The sequence below is a fragment of the Hyperolius riggenbachi genome, chromosome 7 (genome assembly GCF_040937935.1).
Source record: "Hyperolius riggenbachi isolate aHypRig1 chromosome 7, aHypRig1.pri, whole genome shotgun sequence".
NCBI classification, from domain to species: Eukaryota; Metazoa; Chordata; class Amphibia; order Anura; family Hyperoliidae; genus Hyperolius; species Hyperolius riggenbachi.
The window spans coordinates 91,943,360-91,958,950 of record NC_090652.1 but is presented as its reverse complement, the minus strand read 5'-3'; the positions used below and the strand labels follow the sequence as shown (position 1 = coordinate 91,958,950).

The 15,591-nt window shown below is 43.6% G+C and overlaps 1 protein-coding gene across 6 annotated transcripts in view; it reads left to right on the top strand.

Annotated features, from left to right (window-relative positions):
- The window catches only part of RAB26 (RAB26, member RAS oncogene family), a 704,373-nt gene that overhangs the window by 661,990 nt on the left and 26,792 nt on the right, over window positions 1-15,591 (top strand). For all 6 annotated transcript variants that reach the window (XM_068244332.1, XM_068244331.1, XM_068244330.1 and 3 more), the window contains one exon: window positions 14,977-15,042. In XM_068244332.1, coding sequence (XP_068100433.1) covers window positions 14,977-15,042 — 66 coding nt within the window. The remainder of the gene's footprint in view (window positions 1-14,976; window positions 15,043-15,591) is intronic.

Here is a 15,591-nt window from a genome sequence, read left to right as displayed (position 1 = left end):
TGGTGCGGTAAACATGCGGTAAATATGCGGTAAAAAGGTTGCATGAAAAATAGTTTAAAAAAAAAAATGTCAAAGTCCACCAACCATAGCACTTAAGCCTCCAGACATCATTAAAATCAATGGGATGCGAAATATATCACCTACTACTTGTAGGTGGTATAAAAAAATCGGTAATTAACGCTGAAATAATGCGCCTAAAATATTTTGTGAATATGTTTTTTTTTGGGGCGAAAATACCGACTTTTGCGGAACTTTTTCCGCATTACTACCGCACATTTACCGCACATTTACCGCATGCGGAAATAACATGCGGAACATTTTGTGAATCTCAACATGGCGATGTTTTGGTCGCAAATTTCCCACACTGACTTTACCGCATGCGGGAAGTCATTGAGAATAGAGCCCATTGCATTCCAGCGGATCTGGAGGTGTGTTTAGCTTCTAAGGGCAACAATGGTTAATTTGCATATATTCAGCAGTGGTGCTCTGGGAGACATCTCGGAACTCACTCCAACCTGAATTACCGCAAATTCTTTCTGTTTTAAGAAAGCAAACGGTACTTATCCGTTAGCCGGGCGCATCCGGCAGGTGGCGCTAATTACTATTCCCCATCCAGGCCGACATGGATGGTAGGGAAAGATGTAACTCTGGTGGAGTTTTGTCGCCACCTGCCGGATGCGCCCGGCTAACGGATAAGTACCAAGCAAACTTTTGTTTTCCACATCATTAAAAGGAAATAAATATGGAAGCTTCCATACCCCTCTCACCTCAGGTTCCCTTTAACCTGAGGCGAGAAGCATATGGAGGCTGCCATATTTATTTCTCCTTAAAGGGAACCTAAACAGAGAAGCATATCGATTTTTTTCCTTTTAAAATAATACCAGTTGCCTGACTCTCCTGCTAATCCTGTGTCTCTAATGGTTTTAGCCACAGCCCCTCAACAAGCATGCAGATCAGGTGCTCTGACTGAAGTCAGACTGGATTAGCTGCATGCTTGTTTCAGGTGTGTGATTCGGCCACTATTGCAGCCAAAGAGATGAGCAGGACTGACAAGTGTAACGAATGCGGGAACGATCTCCACGGTCAGCGCACAACATGTACGCTGACACAGAGGAGATCTCACACAAACGCTCAGACAGTGGAGCCCAGTAATGGAATACACCTGGGGAGGAACAAATCCATCCAGCAGGTGGAGCACAGCAAGACAAATCCCCTGAACCATCCACAGATGGCAGACGAAAATTGCACAAAGTGAATGCAGCGATTAGCAATGTAAATAACAGAACAGGAACAGATCTACCACAGATCAGATGAATGTCTGTCAAACTGGTAGACTTTGAGGAAACCGACATTCATTCACAGAGCATCTGCAGATGCCAGACAGAGATTGCCCAATGCGGAAGCAGCAATGAGCAATACAAAAAGTTCAGGATATATCAAGTCAGTATACTTTATTTCTTGTGAGAAATACACGTGTTTAGTGCACAGTAAAGTGGCGAACACCACCAAGGCGGTAGCCCCAGTGGGGGGAGCCCACTGGTGGCAGAGTATTCAAACAAACAGGAGTTGAACACACTAATACAATAATGGAAATAAAGAAGCACCAGTATGTGTATATATTGGCAATGAACCAATATATATCACAAAACCATCAAAAATAACAAATCTAGCTATGTGTGAACTCCCCGGTTTCCTCCCGAGTCCATCCACACACGGAACTGACTACGGTCTGAGAGCTATCACAGAGTATTAGCAATATACTTCTAAGAAATAACCTCACCAGTGGCAAGGGCCCAGTGGTGAGTGAGAATAGTCAGGAACAAGCAAAAGGTCAATTAGAATATACACGATAATATACAAATAGAACTCTAGCTATGTGCAAATAGGCCGGGGTCCTGCCGGGTTCAATGCACTAGGATCTAACTAAAGTCTGACCCAGGACTTGCAGTCCAAAGACTAGCAAAATGTCAGGTGGGGCGGCAGACTCAGGAAGTGACTTTTATGGATTAACACACCAATCAGAGAGAAGCATTCAAAAGCACAAAGCAGCCATCTGCATTCACTTAGCCTGCATCTCATTAAGGCTAGTACACACTAGCAATTTTGATTGACCAATGATTGCTCAATTTTACCACCTCCATGTAGTATGACCATGTACCTATATAATCTGCATAGAATTGAAAATCTGTTTGGCCCTCATACTACATGGAGGTGGTAAAATTGAGCAATCATTGGTCAATCAAAATTGCTAGTGTGTACTAGCCTTAAGTTCATGCATCCCCATGCAAACAGCATAGCACTTGAATTCAGAATAGCAGACCACACCACAATGGAATGCCAATGATATGTAAATGGTCAATTCATTCATTGTGAATGTTAGAAAATCTCTGCAAACAGCAGCCAGCATAGTCTGGCTGCAGTAGTGTCTAAAGACAAAACAGACCCCACAGAGGAGATCATTGCAACAAGCAACCGGTATTGTTTAAAAGGAAAAATCCATATCCCTTTCAGTTTAGGTTCCCTTTAAACAATACCAGTTGCCTGATAAATGCAATGGGGACAAAAATAAAATGAATGTACACGCATATTGCCCCCAAAAATTAGAGTAAGATTCTGGTATAATGCCTGCCACACTGTGATAATGCATGTGGACAGTAGAGATGATTAATTAGGGATGATCAGCAAATTTTTCTGAGCTTATGCACATTTTTATGCAAATATATGCAGCTTGAAAATGGACCAATCAATTTTTACCTGGGTTTAACCTCTTGACGACCAGCTAACGCCGATTGGCGTAAACTGGTCGTCTGCGGAATTCCATTTCCATGTCCGTTCACGGAGGGTGTCTCCGTGAACAGCCAGAGAGCCGCCAATCGCGGCTCGCCGGCAAAATGTAAACACGCGGGGAAGAAATCCCAGCTGTTTACATGATACGGCACTGCTACGCAGCAGTGCCGTAAGGCAGATCGGCGATCCCCGGCCTCTGATTGGCCGGGGATCGCCGGCATCTGATAGGCGGAAGCCTATCCTTCAATGCGCAGGAAGGAATTCTGTCCTGCGCAGCACAGGGAGGAAGAGGTAGGGAGGGAGAGGGAGGGAGCACTGAAAACGCTTCGGAGGGGGGCTTTGAAGAGCCCCCCCCCACAAAGCGCAGCAAGCCGGCGGCGTTCAGACCCCCCCAGCAGGACATCCCCCTAGTGGGGAAAAAAGGGGGTAAGTCTGATCGCCCTGGCATAATCCTGATCTGTGCTGCGGGCTGGAGAGCCCACGCAGCACAGATCAGGCAAACCACACCTGGTCGTCAAGTGGTTAAACTGATTGATTTAAACTGATTGGTCCATTTTCAAACTTCATATATTTGCATAAAAATGTGCATCAACTCAGAAAAAAATTGCATATCATTGATCATCCCTAATGCTGGGGATACACTGTACGTTTCTGTACCGTGTATCGACCAGCTGATCCGGTCAGCTGATAATATTCAGCTGGCCCAATCAAGTCGCTCGACCCCTGCCCGCTCGATCCCGGACAATGGCAGGGAATCGAGCAGTGATAAGGAAGCACCGGCGGGGACGAGCGGCAATCGAACCGCGCGCAAGCGCGGACGAGCGGGGATTGCTCAATCCGGCGCAATAAACGAGCCGTGTATGCATGGCATAATGGACAGACCGTGACCGATCCCAAACGGTGGCAAACTGCCGCCAGCCATGTGATTTGGAACCCTCACAACCCTGGGCTTTGCTGTGGTTGCAGAAGCTGCTCCTGCCCTAGAGATATACCTTCTCTACCAAGCCCTACCCCACCTCCTGATCTACTGTTAATCCTATTCTACTCTGGAGGGCCACATAAAGACAAGGAGGACTGCATCCGGCCGGTGGCTTTGAGTTTGACACCTGTGGTCTTTGAGTTTGACACTTTCTGTTGCTATGCGGGAAGGCGGAGGAATGGTGCATGAGGAGCATCACAGAGTGGGCGAGGAGTGGGAAAGTCAGTGCACTTGTTTGAGTCAGGGCTCGTTTTCACTATCGCGAATCTGCATGCGTCCAACGCACATGTAATGCAAGTGGATGGGCCTGTTTCCACTGTAGCGTTGTTGAGGTGCGTTTTTTTCAGCGGTAAAAAAACGCACAAAAGAGCCAACGAATTCGCCTGCGAGTGGAATGCATGCGAATCGCCGCTAATGTATTTAATAGTAAAAACGCATGCGTTTGTTACATGCGTTTTTACCCGCGATTTCGCGTGCGATTTCGCACCTTTTTCAATTTTATTTTGCCCTGGCAGTGTCATGGTTAATTTCGCATGGCACCCTGCCATGCGAAATCGCACGCGAAATCACGGGTAAAAACGCATGCGGAAACGCATCCGCATGCGTTTTTACAAGCGTCGGAATGCCGGCGAAATCGCGTCGCAACAGTGGAAACGAGCCCTCAATCTGCCGAGCAGATCCCTGGCTGACCTATCAAGAGTGAACGGGGCCGCCCGCCATACACATGCTAGATTCAGAGGCTGTTGTTATCAGCGGCCTTGGCTTAGTTGCCACATTTTAATAAAAATATAATAAGTGGACTGGCTTCTAATCCCAGCTTTCTGCTTCCTGAATGAGGCTGATTCGCACCTTAGGAAATATTTTGCTCCTACCTACTACATTTCTACATTCCTGTTGTACAAAACCTCATGTCGCATATTCCTGCATGTGATTAAATGATTGATTAAATGATTATCTTACCTGACTGATTAATGACAGCACATAAACGGTGCTGCACTGCTACCGATAAATGCCATTTATATCTCCCTCTCAGTGCATTAATCATGAAAAGCTCATTATTCACTGACAGTAGTCAGTCCCTGAGTCTGAATGACAGTTAGTCACTCTCTAAGTGGAAACAGACTGCTGTCAAACAATGGTCTTGTTTACAGAAAGTTCAGACTTCTAACTGGTGAAAAAAAGTTGTTGCTTTTTGGCTGGATCATGATTGCCATCTAGTGGAATCTTGCAGAATTGCATTGTTAACAGTGAATACAGCTTGTTTTTTCAGCTCTTGCCTTTCTGTTCCTAGTTGTGGTAGTATTTAACAAGATGCAGGGACAACACCAGGAGCAAGTGATAAAATATTTTAGCACTTTGGACTGCATATGTGAAATGTTACAAAAATGTGTTTTTAGGGACAGAAACGAATAGGCAATGGTGAAGTGTTTAATGTATTCACGTAAGAGAGCTGCCTTCCACAGCGCTACAGCAATAATATTGTGAGCTTTGCTAATAACAGCAGCATCATTCTGGCATCAGCATATTATATTAGTAATGCACCTGGCTATTACGGTAAGTAGGGGTATAACTGGCAGTGAGTTGTAGGTTGCTACCAGCAGCTGATAGAGTACTGTTCTAAAGACAAGACAAGACAAATAACATTTATATTGCGCTTTTCTCCTTGCGGACTCAAAGCGCCAGAGCAGAGCAGCAGCCACTAGGGCGCGCTCTATTGGCAGTAGCAGTGTAAGGGAGACTTGCCAAAGGTCTCCTACTGAATTGGTGCTGGCTTACTGAACAGGCAGAGCCGAGATTCGAACCCTGGTCTCCTGTGTCAGAGGCAGAGCCCTTAACCATTACACCATCAGCCAACTGCCTAAAGTGAACCTGAGGTGAGAGGGATATGGAGGCTGACATGTTTATTTATTAAATAATGCACATTGCCTGGCTTTCCTCTTCCTCTAATGCTTTAAGCCATAGACCTCCAGCAAGCATGCTCATCAGATATCTATGATAAATGCATTTCTTTATGTTTTCCTTCTGTCCTGTGCAAGTCCACTTTAACCATTTATGTGGCAGCTGCTACAGCCGCAGGCACACGCTAGTCACGTCCCTGCGATTTGGAGGGGTTTGCACACAATCGTGCGGGAGATGCCCGCGATTGCAATGTTGCTGGTAGCAGGGGAGATTGGCTGCAGGAGACAAAAGTTCCATGTGCCAATCCATACATGTCCACGGAGAATAAATACCGCTGCTTTCCGCCGCCAATCGTTAGATTTATGAGTTCCTATTCATCAATCTCCCTGCAGGCCACCCGTGATCGCAGGCTTCTATTGAAGCCTGGTAACTTCCATAGTTAAAATGTAGCAACACACAGGGTATCATTCATAAAGCATTTCCGCATGCGGAAATGCTTAACACCGGTGACTTTCCCGACCACTCAGCATAAGCCCCATTCATAAAGGCTCTTTCCGCATGAAAAGGTGACAGAGCGATACATTTCCGCCTTGTGCGGAGTTTTTCTAGATTAATCTAGAAAAAGTAACAAACACATCCATTCATAAAGATTAGAGCAAGCGGTATCCGGAAGGAAAATACCGCTTGCTCGACAGTAGCGATAGGCGGGAGGAATACATATAAATGAATGGGAGGGACCTCCCAAGCAGCATCAGACAGAGCAGCGCAGGGAGGGAATCGGGCAGCTTTTAAGTTTCCGCATGCCTACCGCCACGCTACCGCCAGCTTCCTCCAGAAAACCTCCGCACTTCTTCCGCAACAGGCAGACTTCTTTATGAATGGCCACCCAGAAGTCTTAATTACCGGTTGCGGAGAAGAACGGTGTTTTCCCGCACTACCGACAGCCTGTTTATGAATGATACCCATTGGGTATCATTCATAAAGAGGCTGTCGGTAGTGCAGGAAAACACCGTTCTTCTCGTTCAAAGTCAGAATATTGGAGCACATGTCAAATGTAAAAAACAAAAATGATGAAAACAATGGGCCCCTAAGAGAGCATTATCGACAACACCACGGGGGTAGTTTCAAAGGTAGCCTTGTTAAAGTCCTGACATCTATAACCAAAGGAACAAGAAAAGTGAGTGTGGAAAGGGAACTTCTCCGCAGGGAAACCATGTGGATATATAAACTAGGCACACTTTCCCCCAATGGTCTCAATTCAGAAATAAATTTCTCTGTATATTTAGATCCTTATTAGTCTGCTCTTTGACACAGCATCATACTGCCTGCGTTAATCCCTGGATGACACTATATTACCTATTGCACCTGCCTATTCATTGACTAATATACAGCGCTATGTGCGCTATGTAGGAGGCAGGATATGTAATACTTGCACCCTACTTGCTATGTGGCCAAATAAAGGTTAGGAAAGAAGGTAGCAATATATTTGAGGAATACCATGTAAATATCTAGACAGTATCAGGGAAACGGTATGAATGGAGCGCTGTGTATGAATGGGAATCCGAATAATGGAGTATATGTATTGCAGTGTTGCTGCCTTTTTTCTGCAGTAAAATGAGTGACCTTAAATATATCTAATGATATTTGAAGATATTCTATTGTTTCTGGACTTTTTGAAAATATGCAGAAGTTATATAGAAGCAATTTCCAGGAAATGGGCGTCTTTGCCAATAACAAAGATGGCGCCTATGGACATATCAGGTGACCGCTGCCTGGATATAAAGAGGACTGACCTTCCCCTTCCTCCATAAGCCACACCCTGATGAAGCCCATTGGGCGAAACATGTAGGTGGGAGGAGCTATAGGAGGCCGGCCTCGCCCACTGGTATGAGCCCACGCTGTTCTGAGAGCGTTCTCCACCGCTCCTTGCCGCCATTGCCGCTGCCACTACGGCGTGGATGCGCTGATCCAGTACCACTGATGTTCATCACCAGTATTGAGATGACCAAGCCTGCATGCATGCGATCCTAACATTCGGCTTAGATCTACTGGGACACGTAAGAGACAGGGGCAGTCTCCCCCTACGTAGTACTCATATTGGCTGATGGAACTAATATTTCTGCTATAGCAGCATACTAACTTGCTTGCTTGCCTTCTAACTGATATTGATGAGAGATACCGGCTGAATAATAGACGCTGTTGTGCTAAATGACTGATTATCACTGCTGTCTCAGATGGGAGATTTGTGAATGGTTGCAAACCCTTATGTACAATGGACTGTGTTTCTTTTCCTGTCATGAAATCTGCACAAAAATGAGCTGTGAAGCCGGCCAGCTATTCATCTAACCATCCAAACCTTTTTTCAGTTTAGAGTGGACTCTGCACAGGGCTGCTGAGCCAGTGTTAGTTTCTCACCCAGAGCTCTGGAGGTTTTTTCAAGTGCATGCAACAGTTTCTCAATTGATGAATGTCATGTGTGGATGGATGTGATGAATGCGTGGGATGCAGGGGATGCCAGGCCAAATCCTTGAGTTCTAAGTGTTTTTAATGTGTTTTATTAGGAATTCTCTGATCTAGTCTGTGATTGCTGTGTGTTTTTTCTATAATAAAGTAACTTTTATATGTGACTAAGCGAGGCCTTGCTGTAACTTTCTTGTGGAGGGAGGTTTTTCTTTAGATTGAGCAATCTGAGTTTAAGGCCCGCAAACATCTGACACACCTGCGCATGCAATATGGCTTAATGCATATTGCAGGAAGATAGCCAGATGAAATGTCACTTGAAGACCTTGTGTTTCAATACAAGTATTCATAAAGAAGTTGCCTGTTGCGGTAGAAGTGCGGAGGTTTTCTGGAGGAAGCTGGCGGTAGCGTGGCAGAAGACATGCGGAAACATAAAAGCTGCCCGATTCCCTCCGTGCGCTCCTCTGCCTGATGCTGCTTGGGAGGTCCGTCCCATTCATTTACATGTAATCCGCCCGCCTATCGCTACTGTCGAGCAAGCGGTATTTTCCTTCCGGATACCGCTTGCTCTAATCTTTATGAATGGATGTGTTTGTAACTTTTTCTAGATTAATCTAGAAAAACTCCGGACAAGGCGGAAATGTATCGCTCTGTCAGCTTTTCATGCGGAAAGAGCCTTTATGAATGGGGATTATGCTGAGTGGTCGGTAAAGTCACCGGTATTAAGCATTTCCGCATGCGGAAATGCTTTATGAATGATACCCATTGTTTCCTATGTAGCCTAGTTGTACACTACATAGGATTTGCTCAGCAGGGACATCTTGTGACCAAATAGTAAAATTACACCTATCGACTTTAGGGATAAAAAAAAAATAATATGTATGTCAAGAGGGCATATTATTATAAATGTATGGGCTAAAAATTAGCGATGGATGTAAAACCAAAAAAAAAAGTACCTTTTATTTCCAAATAAAATATTGTCACCATACATTATATTAGGGATATAATTTTAACGTTCAATAACCGGGTCAAATGGGCAAATAAAATGTGTATTTTAATTACGATAGCATGTGGTATTTCAAAACCATAATGGCCAAAAACTGCGAAATAATGATTTTTTTCCAATTTTTGGTACTTATTCCCATTAAAATGCATTTAGAATAAAATAATTCTTAACATAATGTACCACCCAAAGAAAACCTAATTGGTGGCGGAAAAAAACAAGGTATAGATCATGTCTTGTGATAAGTAGTGATAAAGTTATTGGGGGATGAAAGGGAGGAGCGATGAAATGAAAAAATTCCTCTCGTCCATAAGGGGAAAAATACCCGCAGGCTGAAATGGTTATAGAACTTTATGATAAAATGAAAGTGTCCCTTAGGTTGTTGGTTATCTTACTTCATTTTTACACACCTCGTAATCCTTGCTCACAATGTGCTTTGAAGCATTGTAAAAACCTCATCTTATTTTTCATGTTTCTTTGCTGTCAGTGTGAAACAGACTTGAGGTGCTCCATGCACTCGTTTAAAGAGACACTGAAGCGGAAAAAAATTATGATATTATGATTTGTATGTGTAGTACAGCTAAGAAATAAAACATTAAGATCAGATACATCAGTCTAATTGTTTTCAGTACAGGAAGAGAAACTCCAGTTGTTATCTCTATGCAAAAAAGCACTTAAGCTCTGCAAAGTCGTGGAGAGGGCTGTTATCTGACTTTTATTATCTCAAGTGTTATTGAACTATTTACTTTTTCTCTGCCAGAGGAGAGGTCATTAGTTCACAGATTGCTCTGAAAGAATCATTTTGAATGCTGAGTGTTGTGTAATCTGCACATATTAGAGAATGATGCAATGTTAGAAAACACACTATATACCTGAAAATAAAAATATGAGAATATTTTCTTTGCTGCTAAACTTCTAGTAATTATTCATAGTACACAACCAATTCATTATATCATATATTTTTTTTTTCGCTTCAGAGTCTCTTTAAGGGCTGTTTTTCACAGACGGCTGAGATGTGCTTGTCGTGCAGTTCAGCCTCCCAGCTGCCGGTCCTGAGCGCCTTTTGCTGCAGTTTCATGCAGCCAAATGGCAGTGTTTGGTAACACCTAGCGCAGGGACGTAGTAACAGCCATGGGGGCTGCTATGGTGCCCTGGAGCAGAGGGGGTCCAGGTGGTACTTGATGTATTCACTATTAACTTTCTTGTGTTCCTTCACCCTCTATCAGTGCCCATGGACTGTATGCAGTGAAGATTGCATGAGAATGTAAGTTGCCAATCAACTCATATTCATAGGGTAGGGGATGGTGGCATAGCTAAATAGTGCCTACATCTGAGGGCCCCATGAGAGTTTTGCTATAGGGCCCCGTAATCTCTAGCTACGCCACTGGCCTAGTGTGTCATCATTTGGCATGCGTTGTTGTTATTCAGATGCAAAAACCATTACTTAATAAACACAAATAAGTATCAGCGCAACCATAAATATATATTATACATTACTAGATTAGATTGTGAGCCACTCTAAGGGACAGTTAGTGACAAGACAATATACTCTGTACAGTGGTGCAGAAGGTGTCGACTCTATACAAATACTATTAATAATGTGAGGACAGTTGCAGCCATGCTCCAATGTGATTCCATGGGGGGAGGGCACCTTTCCAACACCTGTGCTAAGCATTAGCCCAGCCGGTGCATGAGAGCAGCTGACATACAGTATATTCACCGCCTTCAGCCTCCTGTAGCAAAGGGGCGTAAAGGTCTAACTCCCCTTTCACTGTCAACTGCCACAACCATATATATCAGTTTTTATCAACACTTTTTTATGTATTGCAGTGGGAGAGTATCTTTATATATCTGTTTGCAACAAGTAATGCATTTCCAAAACTGACTAGAATTAAAATTGTACTTTTTTGCTAGCGCATAACCCATACTCAGGTCTGTTTCTGTCCTATTTGGTTCCGCAGACAAGTTAACCTGGGTTGTCTACAATGTCACCTCCCATCCCTGTCTCACAAAGTGGTACAAAACAAAAGGTGAAAGCAGTGACATTGGTTGGCAGGATTGATTTATTCTGTGTAAACCTCATTTTATTCAAGCTACTGTATGTTTTTGTTGTTAAATTTTAGCATCCTTGTCAGTGATGAAGAAATGAGGTGTGTGTTTGAATATTTGAATTTTCACTCTATTAAAGTGACACTGAAGCGGAAAAAAAAGTATGATATAATAAATTGTATGCGTAGTACGAATAAGGAATAGAACATTAGTAGCCAAGAAATTAGTTTTATATATTTATTTTCAGTTATATAGTGTTTTTTTAATAGCATTGCATTATATTGTCATATTTCCAGTTTGCTCTGTCTTATAGTTTATAAATTAACTGTACTAATTAACAAGCTGACACATCATTGCATTCCAGCGGTTCTGGAGGTGTGTTTAGCTTCTAAGGGTACAATGGTTAATTTGCATGTATTCAGCAGTGGTGCTCTGGGAGACATCTCAAGCTCACTCCAACCTGAATTATCGCAAATTCTTTCTGTTTTAGGAAAGCAAACTTTTGTTTTTTTATCGTTTATAAAGAGTGTGGTTTGCAGAGCTAATGAGCCTTTGAACTTCTCCTCTCACTGAACCTTATTTGAAGCTGTCTGTCACTGTTTATTTGATGTATAGTGCTCCAGAAATAAAAAAACAATTTGGTCGTGGAGCCCAGAGAAGCTCTTTTGCATAGATAACAACTGAAGTTTCTTAATTCTTCCTGTACTGGAAACAATATATGACTTGTTCTTTGCTACTAATGTTCTATTTCTTAGCTGTACTACACATGCAATTCATTATTTTATAAGTTTATTTTCACTTCAGATTCCATTTAAGGGCCCTTTTACACTGTGGCGTTGGGGTAAGCAACTTTACCACAAGAGGGCGTGGCATGGAAGTAGTTAAATCGCTGCATACTCACCGAAAAGTCATCCATGCGTTACTGCATGATCCGTGACTACCACACAGATTATGCAGTAATGCAAGTCTATGGTAAGGCAATAAGTGTAAACGACGGAGCGGGGTGCAATGAGCGGAGGGACAGGAATCCCAGTGATGTACTTCCTGTCCAGCAGGGAGTAGGTCACGCAGCTGAGGGAGGGCCTATGCATAGTACCCTATCTTTCTGTCTGCTGCAGGGTAATATGAATGGGGCTTTGGTGCAGTGCGATTCTCCTGTTGCTGCCTCTCCCACCACAAGAGAATAGCACCGCACAAGCGTGAAACCAGCCTGAATCATCCAATATCACGTCCTGCTTTTATCAGTAGCTAACAATCCAACTCAAATCAGCTGCCAACAACCATTTATGCATTGTGCTAGTGGTTTTGTAAAGCATCTCACAGTTCTGCAAATCCTTGCTCTGCTGGTTAGGCAGGCAGACTTACTCACCATTTGTACATTCACATGGTGACTAAAGCCTGGTATATACATCCAATTTTTATTGGCCAATGACTGCCCGATTTTACCATCTTCACGTAGTATGAAGGCCAACAGATTGTGAATACTATGAACAGACTAAGTAGGAAAGTTCTCATACTACATGGAGGTGGTAAAATTGGCCAATCAAATTTGTGTGTACCACGCTTTAGTGGCATCTGGCTTCCCAAGTGTTTGCATGGTAAGGCAGTTCAGCAGCAGAAGCTTCTGTAAGGGCTGGTTCACACTAGAGGCGCTTTTCTAAGGGCTTGTGATTTGAAAAACTTGTGCTAATGTAATGCTATGGGTATCATTCATAAAAGAGCTGTCGGTAAGGAGAATCAATGCGGCAAAACACAGCTGCTCTGTATTTTAGACTTCTGGGTGGTCATTCATAAAAAAGTGTTCAGGTGCGATAGCACTGCGGAGATTTCCTGAACTAGGCTGGCGGTAGGCTTGCGGAGACACAGGAAGCTGCCGAGTTGATACATTTCTCCGTGTTCCGCTCTACTGCAGCTGCCTGGGAGGTCTGTGTCTCCATTAACTTTACATTGTTATCGCCACATCAGAGGGGGCGGTATTTCCCGTCCTCATACCGCTTGCGGTAATCTTTATGGATTACCATTTTGTTACATTTTTTACAAAAATCACCGCACAAGGCGGTGATTTATCGCTCTGCTCGGTAGTGTCAGCTTTTCATGCAGAAAGAGGCTTTATGAATGCCAAACTTGCTGAGTGTTCGGTAAAGTCAGCTGTTTTAAGCATTTCCGCATGCGGAAATGCTTTATGAATGATAGCCTATATGTGTGTGATACCACTTGAGGGATGTGATTTAAAAAAAAAAATCACCCATATTATTATTTTATATTTATATAGTGCCAGCATCTAGCTAGGCTTTTCAGCGCCCAGGGACAAAGGCAGTTTTAGCACCCCCCTCTGGACAAATTGGGCAGGGCCATGCATCAGAATATGGGTGTGGTCATGGGTCGAGCCAAATGTACAAATGCTGTTTAGCTGGCCAGATGTGCCCCCATCCCCCGTTAAGATAGCCAAATGTGCCCCCCCTTTTAGATAGCCAGATGTGCCTTCCTTCCCATGTTTAGATAGCCAGATATACCCCCTATAGTTAGCCAGGCGTGCCCCCCTTTTTCTGCTGCTGTTAACACTTCTGCACTCCTCTGCAGAGGGAGGGAGAGAAGCAGGGGCACCAGCCAGCAAGCCACCTGTCACTCACTTGGGGGTGCAGTGGCCATGCTTTGTGCCCCTTTACAGTGCTGCGCCCTGGGACATGTGCCCCCCCTTGCCCACCCATAGCTATGCCTCTGCCAGCATCTTCTGCAGTGCTGTACAGAGTGTATTACTTGTCACTTAACTGTCCCTCACAGGGGCTCATGATCTAATCCTTACCAGAGTCCTATGTCTATGTATGTATCATGTAGTGTATGTATCATAGTCTTGGGACAATTTTAGGGGGGAGCCATTTAATTTATCTGTATGTTTTTGGGATGTGGGAGGAAACAAGGTTGTCTGAAGGAAACCCGCACAGGGACAACATACAAACTCAATACTGATAGTGCCCTGGCTGGGATTCAAGCTGGGGACCCAGTGCTGCAAGGCGAGAGTGCTATCCACTACGCCACCGTGCTGCCCATAGCATTCCATTAGCAAAAGCTTTGAAAAGAGCTAATAGTGTGAACCAGCTATCAGAGGCCACATGCAGTGTTCATGGTCTGTGATGGCTCATAGCACTTCATCATGTACATCTGGATAACCACCAGACAGCTGCTTGTGTGAATGCTGTAACTGCAGGGTGGTGTTGTGTTGGGGGTTATTTGGCTTACACCACTAGTCAATCTGGTGGCTTTCATGTGCTCCACTGTCTCCCTTTACTATTATAGTCCTTGTTAAGTAATACATTTTTAAGCTCATCTAATTTTATTTACTTATATATAAAACTATTTTTTATGTATTTACTTATTTTCTTAAGTAGGACCGTATGAAATATTTTTTGGGGAGCTCTACCTGTTGGCCTGACTGGTAGTATTTTGTCAGCTGGGAAGAGTCTTGATTTTGGGCACTAGTAAATAAATCTCTAAAATGACTAATAAGTAGACCTGTATTATATGTATCTTTACATTATCCTGTATTAAATGTATCTTTACTACACAGCAGCATAACAAGCTCTGTCTTGAAGTTACAAAGCTAGGCAATCACACCAGCAGGTGGCGCTCCACACAAATATCACATTTTTTATATGTATTTTTTTTGTTTTTAAAGAAATTGAAAAAAGTATTTTTAATACTGTGTCTAACAAATAGATAAATTAAACCGAAAATAAAACATGCTATTGTGCAACCCTAATGCAAATTTCTCAAAATTAATGAATAAAATGTTTTCTTATAGGCCTGGCTGACAGAAATTCATGAATATGCACAGAAAGATGTGGTCATCATGCTCCTCGGGAACAAGGTGAGGAAATAATTAGGGATCTGAAGGGTGAACTATAACAGCGTCTTTGGAAGTCCTTATTAAAGTTGTCTGAAACTCAGCAATTCTTCTTTTCTCTAAAAGATTATTTACAGCCTAAAGGTGGCCATACACTGGTCGATTTGCCATCAGATCCGACCAACAGACAGATCCCTCTCTGATCGAATCTGATCAGAGAGGGATCGTATGGCCACCTTTACTGCAAACAGATTGTGAATCGATTTCAGCCTGAAACCGATCACAATCTGTGGAGCTGCTGCTGCCGCCCGCCCGCATACATTACCTGCTCCGGCCGGCGCGAGTCTCCTGTCACCGCTGTCTTCTTCTTCTCCGCTCCGGCTACTGAACTTCCTGTCCAGGGGAAGTTTAAACAGTAGAGGGCGCTCTACTGTTTAAACTTCCTGCCGGGACAGGAAGTTCTGTGTAGCTCTGGAGCCCGAAGCGGAGAAGAAGACCAGGGGACTCGCGTCGGCTGGAGCAGGTAATGTATTACCGCTGTATTGCATCGGTCGTCTGGCATTCGAACGCCGC